At 37.2% G+C, this 12,224-nt stretch overlaps 1 protein-coding gene across 1 annotated transcript in view; it reads right to left on the bottom strand.

The window, feature by feature from the left end:
* Positions 1-3,140: 3,140 nt before the first annotated feature.
* LOC102874632 (chromosome unknown open reading frame, human C3orf58) overlaps positions 3,141-12,224 on the bottom strand; it is a 33,605-nt gene continuing 24,521 nt past the window's right edge. The window contains exons 2-3 of the mRNA XM_006895110.1: positions 8,749-9,052; positions 3,141-3,472 (exon numbers count right to left, since the gene is read on the bottom strand). Coding sequence (XP_006895172.1) covers positions 3,141-3,472; positions 8,749-9,052 — 636 coding nt within the window. The remainder of the gene's footprint in view (positions 3,473-8,748; positions 9,053-12,224) is intronic.

Genomic DNA, 12,224 nt, shown 5'->3' with positions numbered 1-12,224 from the left:
CTTAGTCCTCAAACTCACATCACTGCTCAATAATTTGTTGAGGTCCCTTACTACAGACTTTGTCAGTGACTTAAACCTGTAGAATTATCCATAGTCTGCATTTTGTTGACTGTATTCTCATAGTGTTAAAATGTCCCATGGACAGGTCAATCTAGGGGCTTGGACAGGCTCTGTATTTTTTAGCAAGACACTTTTTAGGTGGTATGGGTACTTCTGGCTGCTCTATTGTGTAGCAACCTTCTTTCAGAAGACACATCAGGTATTACTACCCTGATCCACCCTGTTTCTAATCAGCATTTCACCCAGTAGATGCTCAAATAAAATCCACTGTTGTCCAATAGATGCCAGCTCAGAGCAGCCCTCCACTGGGTTTCTGAGACTAACAGCCATTACAGGAGGCTGTCCATCTTTCTCCCAGGGAGCAGTTAGTGGATTCCAGTATCTGGCATTCTAGTCAGCAGCACAACATATGATACACTATACCACCCTCTAAAATTATAACAAAATACATGCAAAGGAGGAGGGAATTAAAAATAAAACAAAACAAAAACAACACCCCAAATTACAACCTTACTTTCCACCCAAGAATAACTGGGATATAAGAGATAGTCTGAAAAGTGTGATTCTTAAAGTATTCTTTATTAAGATCATTAAAAGTTGTAGAAACAACTTTATATTAAAGGCACAGGGAGACAGTTTTGATAAAATATTCAAATTAAACAGTAACTTACAGTACAAAAGACAATTTTAATGCACATACAAACCCCAAATGTCTGATTCAAAAATATCTTAATGCATCTATTAATGGGCAATGATTAAAAATATAAATCGCTGCTGTATAATAAATATCTGATAGTGAACATCTTGATAGCAAAGTGAACAAAATAGTTATTGCTTTTCACATACATATTATTCCCTGTAATTTTAATTCTTAATTCTTCTATCATCTCCTCAACCTTTGCAAAAGTAAAAGATCTTCCATACGTCAATCTCATGGGAGAAATGGTAGATTAAAAAAAAAATTACCTTAAGTTATTTTCTCACCTTCTGTTCTGCAGTCAACAATCATGCTATCAAAAGAATAAGATAAATGTTTGCTAACCCACAGACAAGTCCTCTGTGACTAGCATTGCAAGGTTTGTAATGAATATTTATCAGATATAAAAGGTGCTGTTTTCAGAATATGTATTTGAAATTTTGAGTAAGAGGAGCCTGTGGACAAGCACATATACTTTCTCCCCTCAAAAGTTTTCCAAAGCTGTCAAACGTCAGCTCAAGAAAATGTCCAGTAATAAACTGTCCATTGAAGGTAAGAAGGTAAACGTAATGTATTGATAGGTAAAACTTAGCTTTATAATGAAGAGCTCTTACCTTTCTCCCTTCAGTTTTCAAACCGAGATTGACTTTGATTTCAGCCTGTTCTATTGTACAGCAACTTTCTTTCAGAGGCTACAAATTTCCAGCACAACAGTAACACAATGTGAAAGCATCATCCTTATTGAAACAATGCTATTTCCACTAAAGAAATACCTTAATTGGTGTAAAGTTATTTTAACCGTATGTCATGTTCAGACAATGTGTAGCAGCTAGGAATGTGCTCGGCACAGAGCTGACCCTCAATAAATAGTTGCTGAATGAATGAAGAAAACAAAAACGTGGCTTTGGTTGTGCATGTTTTAATCACTTTCTGATTTAGAATAAGGTCAGCCTAGAACTCAACACTGCACACCGTACCAAAATCTGCTGTAAACAAAGGTAATAAAATAGAGCAACAGTACCTACATCAGTAATAGGCAACTTATATTGTAACATTAACAAAAGCTTACAAATTTCACATCCATGGTAATTGTTATCCACATTATTTAATGACATTTTGATGTTTGCCTTTACGATTGTGTAATGAAAACCAACATGGGCAGACTGGTGAAATGAGGTACTTTACAAGAAAAATTACTAGTTAGTAATTAAAATGTTATGAAACTTTATGAGACTGCAAATGATGGATACTATGGTGATTTTTGCAAAACTACCAATGAATAAAAGGAAGGCTACTGCTGAGTTACATCTTTTTAAAACAGTAGCATAACTTTGCAACCTTAAAGAATAATGAGAGATCTAAACTTAATAATGAAAGAGCTAAAATAAAAGTACTGGAAATGGAATGGAATTTTAAGTAGGTGACCAATTCTATTTTAAACTCTAACCATGGGATTTGGTCTATTTCTTTGGCTTATGCATTACTATGTGAACTAGTTAGCATTTTAAAAATACTGGGTTATATTTTTTTTTCTGAACCAAAATTAACACCAAGATTTAGACTGCTAGTATAATCTTATAGTCTTTACAGTCTTTAGTAAAAGGATGAAACAATTTTGCAACATATGCTGAACTCTTTATGTTTAGTGTACAATTATAATTACTGGCATAGGAGGATGCAACTTATGTTAAATATCCCGAAGTAAACTCATGCAATGATAAAAAACAGAGGGATGAGGTGGAGGTTGGGGTAGTGCAGAAATATTTACATAATAAAATATTCCAAGTTTCAGGGGGGTGGGGAACCAGTGAACCTGGGTATCCTGCCCTAACAGCAAATTATGTACCAGATAGTACTGAACTAGTCAAAACATAAATGAACACAGTCAATAACCTAAATATGTAGATTTTAATAGAAAACGTAAAAATGGAAAACCCTCTAAAGGTAAGAAGGAAAAAGTGGCCTATAAAACAGGCCCATCTAATTTGACATTCAAAGTAAATGTTAGAGATTCACAAAATCATGAGACAAATGCAAACTATGCCAAGTACCAAGTACCCTTTGATACACAAGTCAATATAACTATCAGACTCCTTTCCAATAGCGTAACAATATTCATTAATCCACTCAGGCATTAGGGACCAAAGCAGTCAATGACAGCTCAAGTTTCCAAAGTGTAAGAACAGTTATTTGTAGACACATCATGTATTCTTTGAAGTAATTTCATATTCTGATGGATGTTAGCAAGAGTAGTCAGTGCAAAGTTTCTCAGCCTCTGAAAGGAATACCTCCAAGTTTCATTGTTCCAGAGAGGTTTTTTTTGGTGGATTAGATTTAGCCAGTGCTATTAAAATGGAAAGAAAAAGACGAAGTTCACCCGAGACTACCTCACATTGTTACTTAATTGTGCTAGATACTCTCGCAGTTCTTTGGCCGCGTGGAATCTGCCATAGCGCTTCTTTGGGTTGGCACACTCATCCAGCAGAGCCTCCAGGCGGCCGTCTTTGGCAATTTCACTTGGCGGATCATGAAGGAGTCCTCCAGAGGTGCCTCGCCAGGTGGCATGTCTGGATAAGAGGTTCTGACAAACAGCGTAATAATTGTGGTCCACGGTGACGCGAGCACAAAGGATTTCTTTTGAAAATGATAAGCAAGCCTCTTTATCACAGTCATCAAATTTGCTTTCATACCATACATCCCAGTTTTCAGGTTTATCTGTAGAAGGGAGAGAAAGAAGAAAATACATTTTAAAATAGCTCTCATCTCTTTCTTCCCAACACATAACTTTTCACTGATTAACATAACATCTGCTCTTAGAACTGCACCAGCATTATATTAATCACAGAAGCATTTACTGGGTGTCCAATAGTGCCAGCAGAAAGCCACACACGGTCTCTACACCTGACGGTCTGGGCCTACTGGAGACTTCTATTATCTGTAGACAGGGTCATGTAGTGCTATGTAGACAAAGAGGAGGAAACAGCACATCTGTCTGGGGTTACACAGGATAGAACATCTGATTTAATTTTTAAACAATGAGCAAGGAAACGGGGGAAGACAACGCCCAGGGTCTACAGTATTTGCAGAGGCATAGACTGTGTAAGGTGATGGACGGCTCCAGCCAGCTGAGGAAATCCTGAGTAGTTCTGACTTGAGAGGCAGGAACTGGGAAGAGCACAGAGATGAGGCTAGAGCGAGGTCTCGACTGTGGTTTGTTTTAACAAATGATCTCACTGGGCTGCAGAGAAGGAAATAGGGTAAGAGCAACTGAAGGAGGACCAGAAAGAAAAGCCAGAATAGAAAAATGTTTGAGAGAAAAAAATAAAATCAACAAGTGAGCATATGATTAAGTTTTTTAATTATCAGGTGGCTATTGCTGTTAGGTGCCATCGAGTCGATTACAACTCATAGAGACCCTAGAACAATGGATCTGAACCTTGCCCTATCCTGTTTGCCATCCTCATCATCTCTGATGCCTGCAAGCCCACCATTACAGACACTGTGCCAAGCCCTTTCATTGAAGGTCTTCCCTCCTTCCTGATCTTCCACCTTTCCAAGCATCATGTCCTTTTCCAAGGACTAGTTCCTCCTAACAAAATGCCCAAAGTTTGTGAGACAAAGTTCCCCTATCTTTGCCTCCAAGAACACTCTGGCTGCACCTTTTCCAAGACTTACTTGTCTTTTTGGCATTCCATAGGATATTAAGTACTTTTTTCAAACACCACAACATAAAGTCATCAATTCTTCTGTCATGCTTACTGACTGTGCACCTTTAAACTGCATATCAAGCAACTGGTTTGGATCAGGTGCACCTTAGTCTTCAAAATTAAATCTTTGTTCCTCAGCACTTTGGAGAGGTCCGTGACAGCAGACTTTCCCAATGCAATACATTTTTTTAAAAAAAAATTTCCTGGTTGCTCACACCAAGGGTGCATTATTACTCAAGCAAGATGAAATCATTGACAATTTTTCTCTTCTCCATCTATCACCATGTTGCCTACTGGCCCAGTGGTGAGTATTTTTGTTTCTTGATGTTGAGATGTAATCCGTATTGAAGACTTTATGCTCACTTTCAGCAGGAAGGTTGTTGTCATCTTCATAACTGGTTATTGATGAGTCTCCCTCCAATCCTGGTGCCACACTCTTCTTTATAGAGTCCAGTTTCTTGAATGATTCATTCTACATACAGATTGAATAGGTATGGGAAAAGGATACAACCCTGACACACACCTTTCCTGGTATCAGGCCATACAGTGTTACCTTGTTCTGTTCATGCCATACCACAGCACCTTAGTCTAAATTTTGCATAAGCACAATTAAGTGTTCTGGGATTCCCATTGTTCTCAATGTCAGCCATAAAATGTTATGATTCACACAGTCAAATGCCATTGCAGAGTCAATAAAACACAAATTAGACATCCTTCTGATAATCTCTGCTTTCAGTCAAGATCCATCTGACATTACCAATGCTATCCCTTATGCCACGGCTTCCAGCTCAATTTCTGAAAGTTTCTAATATTTTAGCCAATTTTGAATGATATCCAAGATTTTGCTTGCAGGTGATAATATATTGTTCAGTGATGTCAACATTCCACTGGATCATCTTTTTAGGGAGTAGGAACTAATGCTAATTTCTTTTCTAGTCAGTTCCCTATGTAGCTACCCTCTAAATTCCCTTCTGGCATGGCTTGTTGAACACGTCTAGGGTGCATCTGTTTGTTGAAACATGCTGATTTCTGGAGTCTTATTTTTAGCTGATGCCTTCAATGCAACCTGAACTTCCTCCTTCATCATCACTGGTTCTTGACTGGTACTCCCTAAAATAGTTCTGTGCCAACCAATTGATTCTTCTTGACAGACCTGGCTATTCAGGATTTTGCCCATTCACCCTTCAGTATTGAAACTCGAGGCTTGAATTTGTTTCTCAGTTTTTTTCAGCTTTAGAAATGTTGAATGAGTTCTTCCCTCTGGATTAGCATGAGTGAAGGTGCAGCAAGTGATTGAGAAAAGTAAATATGAAGTAGCCATGAAATGTTCTGGTGGGTACATCATAAATGCAATTCAAGCTCAATGTTGTTGAGTTGTAACCAACACATTCTTTAATGGAATTTTCTGAGGCTGCAAATCACATGGGAGGAGACTTCCCATCTTTCTTTCCTGGAACCGCAGGCAGAGTCAAAACACCCGCCTGTGGGTTAGCAGTGCAATTTCCTACCCATGAGGCCAGCAGAACTCCTTTACATGCAACCAATACATAGATTTCTAATTTATAGTTTAGACATCAGAGGTTCAGTACACCTATTTTGAGAACCTATCAGTGTATGAACCTAGTGGTTAAGGAGTTGGGCTGCTAACTCAAAGGCAGGCTGTTTGGATCCACCAGTCGCTCCATGGGAGAAAGATGGCCAACTTTCTCCCGTGTTATTTACAGCCTCTGGAAAATTACTGGAAGATTAGCTGAGTCTGTCCAAATCAAGTGGCAAGGAATGAGCGAGTAATGAGCATTCATGTGCTTGATGAAACGATGGCAATGAATGAACTATGTATTAAAGAATGTTTAAAGAAGGACCTGAACTGTTTCATTCTTGCTTGATCTGAGAATCTGCTTTTCCCAGGGATGGATTGATACAGTCACTCCAATAATGTGCTCAAGTGCAGCAACATTCGAAGAATGAAACAGATGTAGGTGGTATTTGTTCTGTTGTACATAAGGTTGTTGAAAACAGGTCAACAGCTAAAAATAAAAGCAAGGTAGAGATCTAAGTCAAGTTTGAATGGATTGAGGAGTAAATGAAGCTTCAAGAACTAGAGGCATGCAGAACAAACAATAACTTGAACTAGCTGGGAGACAAGGCAAAGTAGGAGTAGTATTTTGAGTTAAAGTTGGATAATGCTTTTTGCTTTGAAAGCGGGAATGTCTTTCGGAATTGTCTGTGGCCTTTAAGAGATGAGGTGGAGATAATTAATAAACAAGTTCTCAAAGAATGATCCTGCATGTCTGAAGATCAGAGATAAATGGGTTTAGAAAATAAGAGAAAGGACACTATAGGAGATTATAAAGCAAAACCTGAAACTAAAGGTTTGGTGCAATAATTGGAAAGAGAGGAGAAAAGCAAGCAAAACAGGGCCTTCTGCAACATGACAATTTAAGCAGCTCTATAATGAGACATTTGAAAATCACTGGCCAGAGCAAGAAAAAGCAGCACACCAGGGCAGTGTTCACAAGATAAAATGCAGCAACACGGAAGTTACATGGCTAGAGTCGTCCAAGGTCATGAGTTAGCTCGTATGGAAGTTTAACAGGTATTCCAGAAATGACTGCATAAAACACATTAGAGATGATTTTTTTTTAACCCCAGAATTAAAATTTTAAAGGATTAGGCAAGTTAAATAACTCTGTGTATACACGAAACAAAAACCAAACTGTACTTATTTGTACACACTGGGGAAAAAAGCATGGCACAAGCTGCTGCTGAATGAAGGCTGTGAGGAATGGACACTGGAGGAGTGTTCTCTGCTCTCTCTGGAGAAGGAGTTACGTGTCAAGTGGAGAAAATCATCATCAGTGAGCTTTTTGGTTGAATATGGAATCAGAACAAGGGACTGGGGAAAAGAAAGTATTTTGCCAGCTCATGCTAAAAGAGTGCAAAAGTATCTATCTTACATATTGTCATTTTTTTACTACCTACACCAAGTGCCATAAATTTATCATCTCCATTCATCAGAAAATTCTCCTTATAAAGACCAGGGAGGGGAACAAATATAGAGGACCCTTACTATTTAGAAAGAACCCTTCAGTTTCTTTTCTAATTAAACTGGGTATAGAATTTGCTCCTGACTCTATTCATTCTCACCACATTTCAGACAGTCTGCCCCCCCTATCCTGTGAAGATCAAGGTTTCAAGGTGAGATGGAATAATCCAAACACCAACCTAAGTTTGATCTGTATTACTAGAAATTAACCACATGGTGAGAAAACAAAAGTAAAGCCCCCAGTGCAGGAAGTGACTATAAACAAGCCCCGTGGAAAAATATAAGAAGGGCTCCTTGGGAGTAATGCAATCTCCTAACAGTCATTAACTAAGTAAACGAAATTCTGTATTATACTCCTAAGCCACAGAATTAAACACATGTTAAAAGGGTGTGCACACATACACATTCACAAACAGTGTATTTATATTTATTGCAATATTACAGGACATTTTATTAAACAGAGTGAAGACATTTTACTTCTTAACAAGGATGATATTTAGTGTGGGAGAAGGATGGGCAATCTCCTCTGAAAACCCACCAGAAGGTCAGTCAGCTATGGGTCCGTTCTGATGCGACGGTACACAACAACTCAGTACCAGTATTTGGGTTTTTGTTGTTGTTGTTGTTTTGACATACAATCCTTTACTCCAATTTATTATACAATTTTGTTTCAAATTACTAGCTTTAGAATTTGGGAATGTGGAGAAGAGGGGGGAAAGAAAGGCTTTGACTTAAAATATGAAATATATGGTGACCCTAGAGAAGTCTTACTGGGTTTCATTATTTTTTTTTAAATAATTTTAATGAGCATTTATAGAGATTTTGGATTTCCATTCAATCACTGCTGCACTTCTCTTCCCACCCATTCCCTGCCCCCAGCCCCGGTCAGTTCGCTCCTCTCTTTCAAAAGTAAAAGAAACACTTATTCCCTGGTACACTGCACTGAAACAAATGAGGGAGTGAATAATTTAAAAGGGATGTATGATAAGGTCTTATGGTTATCACAAGAGTCCACAATTAAGGTTGCATAGTGGAATGTACTTGGGGCAGTGGGAGGGGTGTGGGGGGATTGTGTACCAGTACCAGTATTTCTTTACTGATACTGGTCAAAAGAGTAAAGAAAGATGAAAAGCTACCAAAAAGTTTAAGGAGGAAGTTTAAAAAAATCCCAAACCCACAGGAAAAAATAAAGCACTGAGTACAAAAATCCCAAATCATAAAAAGAGTTATATACTTACTTTGTCTAATTAATCGTTTGTCTGCAACCAAAACATTTTCAGCATCCACAATGATTACTTTCCCATCTCTAGGACCAACAGCAAAATTGTCGAAACTGACATCCAAGAGGTAGAGTGCAAATTCAAAGTCATTGTTTGTGAGCTGCTCTGCTATTTCCATTAATTGCCAAGCAAGGTCAACTCGTTTTTCCCAGGGTGCGTGAAAATAACTCCACAGTTCTTCGCCAACATAATTCACAGCCACCATCCTTCCACAAGCTCCAAGATATTTTGCAAACGGCCAGCCTTCATCAGACGGAAAACTCTACAAAAGAATTATCTTAATATTATAAGAGATTCTGATTAGAATATCCTATTCTATACCCTACATTCTCTCAGAAAAAATTTCACTATGAATGAGTAAATGTATTTTTTTTTCCTGCCTAATTCACATCATTACTATGAACTTAGGAGAAAGATTTAAATGCAGAATGTCACACGGGTAAACTCCAAGTGTTTATGCTTTTTTACATCTTCTTGACTTCAATCCTTCTTGACAACCTACCAGTCCCTTTCTTTAGAGTGCAAAGAAGTTGGTATTACAAACCTAGCAACTGGCATTTACTTACTAGACACAAAGCATTTGCTAAACTGGCAGTAAGAGTAAACCAAACAATCTCCAGGTCGAAGGCCTTTTATTTTAGAATAAAAGACATCAGGTAAACAAATTATGAGATAATAAATGTTAGTTACTAAAATTCAGTGCAGGCCCTACAGGAGCATTGACTGGGGTCTCAACTCGTCCAAAAAGCACCGGAGGTACAATTCAGGGATGGTTAGCCTTTAATAACTAGTCTTTTAAGCACACATTTAAATTTTAATCTGACATCAAATAGGTACAGTGCAAAAGTTGAAAAAGTGCAACCTGACAGCCTCCAAAGTCAATCTGCACTCTAGACACCTGTGGTCCCAAGGCCCTCCTGGTTTCCTTTTCTCACACCATTCTCTGTGGCTAAGTTTCAAAACCATTTATTCTCATCTTTGCAAGCTTTCCTACTGGATTTGTTAGGAGAGAGAAGTCCTTGGACATCATACTTAGAGGGGTAGAGGATCAGCCAAAGAGAGAAAGACCCTCAGAGAGATGGTCTGACACGGTGGGCTGGAGTAATGCAGTGAGGATGGCACAAGACAGGGCAGAGTTCAGGTCTGCTGTCTCGTGGAGTTGCTATGAGTCTATGGTCGAGTCATGGTCGACTCAACAGCACCTAAGAAGAGCAATACGAGGGTATTATCCTAAATAAGACAGACAGTTTTCATGACTTTGAACAAGTAATTTTTACTTCTATAAAGTGACAAGCTTTGTTTAAAGTGGGCAGAGCACTGCGGTGTTCATCATCCAAAGGTGGGAGGTTTGACTACAGCTGCTCCTGGGAAAAACGGGCAATCTCCTCCTATGTGATTTACAGCCTCTGTAACCCCAGTGGGGAGGGTCAGCTATGAGTTGGTTCTGAATGGATGACAAGAAGTGAGTGCTAGTGCTAAAACCATGACTACAATCTGAGTGGAAGAGTCTGGGAAGGAATACTTTAAACCACTGTGTGGGTAAGATCATTATGTGCTGTAAGAGCCATCCCCTCAGCCAGCATCTTTCTTTGAACAGGAAAAACAGAATGATGAGAAGATGCTATTTAGGTAAACACTGCAGGAGAATGAAAGTAGACAGCCTGCAGCATATAACCTTAACAAAAAACAAAGCATAAAGAATATAAAAGTGACCTGTGTTTGCACACATATCATAATCCCATTAACCGAACTAGATCTGTGTTACTTTTCAGTTTAGTTCACAAAAACTATTCGGTATTTTTGTACATGTTTTCAACTTTAACATTTGTAGTTTTGTAATAAATAAGCAAATAATCTGGAAATGATATTATAAACGCACTAAGTAAATGGATTCCATTTTAGTTCAGAGACTTTAACTTCTGATTTTTTAAAAAAAAACAGAGCTAAGCACATTTAATCTTGTACACAAGGCTTTTTATTCTTTTGTGGAAAGTAATACAAAACATTGTCTGCTAATCATACAATATTCTCAACTTTCCGCTGCAATTACAACTGTTTATTTTAATATATTTTGACATCTTACTATCTACATAACCTTTAAGATTTAAACAGAATGACTACAAAAGATCTAATTTCTCCCCCTCAGGCCCAAACATAAAGGCTGAAAATGCTGAATAAGTAAATATGAAATAAACATAATTTGGCATGCAAAAAAGTAAAACAAAAAACCCCCCAAACCATCAACCCCCACCCCCACCCCAATACATGCTTGGTATATTTTTTCTCATGCCATATTGTTCAGCAGACACAAACATATCTTTGTAAAAATAAAACAGTCTTTGACAAAAGGAGAAACGGGAAGCCTGCCAACATCTGCACATGTACAAATGTCTCCTTGTTTTTGGAACCTTTTCAACTGGAAAACGACAGTCAAACCTACACTTCATTATTCAAGACCCCAACAGAAGAGGGTAAAACATATGAACAAATGTCATATTAAGCAACTTCATATTCAGACAGTGATTTTTGATAATATAACTGAAATCCTTTTATGCCTCATTGTAAGACAAATACTAGAATTATTTTTACATACTGTCTACCTAATCTTTTGGAAAAAATTTAATATGTGAAGTCATTGCTGACATAAGAATTATTTTTGCACTATTTAATCAAAATATCCAGACTTCACTAATGGGAAGAGAATTCCATTAAACCCTCTATAGAAAAGAAAACAAAAACCAGTTACCACAAAGCCAAATTATAAAACTGAACTTCAAGCAATTCTGGCTTAGAATCAAATAACTATGATTAAGAAAAGTTTAAGATGTACAATTTTAAGAAAGTACAGCCTAGAGTTACAACTATACCAAGCAGTAAGTAAAATAGGTCTTTACTTACTAATTTCCATACTCTCACAGTTTATGAAACACAGTAACTAGATTAAGAATTTTAATGCTGAAGTTTTAAAACAAAATACTTTCAATTTCAGTTGGTTTGGAGGCATTCTGCTTAATTGTTAAGGGCTTGAATGTATCTCCCAAGAAGTATAAATATGAAAGCTTTTTCAAAGTAAAATAGTAGTTTAAAATTGTACAAACAAAAAAAAATTGTACAAACACACTAAATATAAATGTATACATTCTTTTTTCTATTATTTTCTGTATTGTTTAAAAATTAAGTTGGAGATAATCCAAAGATGTTTCTATAATTACAAATGTAAAATTAACTGGAAATTTGAAATATTAGGGCTAAACATGGTTAACGGCTAAATTATTTTAAATTTTATATTTTTAAAATATAAGTGCCTTCAATGCTCATTTAGAAAATAAAAGTTAGTTTGAATATTAAGCCCAAATTAAATCATGTATCTTGCTATTTCTTCTTTCTTTTCCTCATTTTCTTCAAACAGAAAACTTAAAGCTACTTCTTAGATA

This window comes from Elephantulus edwardii, unplaced genomic scaffold, assembly GCF_000299155.1.
Source record: "Elephantulus edwardii isolate Elephantulus edwardi_28Jun2011 unplaced genomic scaffold, EleEdw1.0 scaffold00158, whole genome shotgun sequence".
NCBI classification, from domain to species: Eukaryota; Metazoa; Chordata; class Mammalia; order Macroscelidea; family Macroscelididae; genus Elephantulus; species Elephantulus edwardii.
The sequence above is the reverse complement of the archived record's forward strand: the minus strand, read 5'-3'. Positions and strand labels throughout refer to the sequence as shown.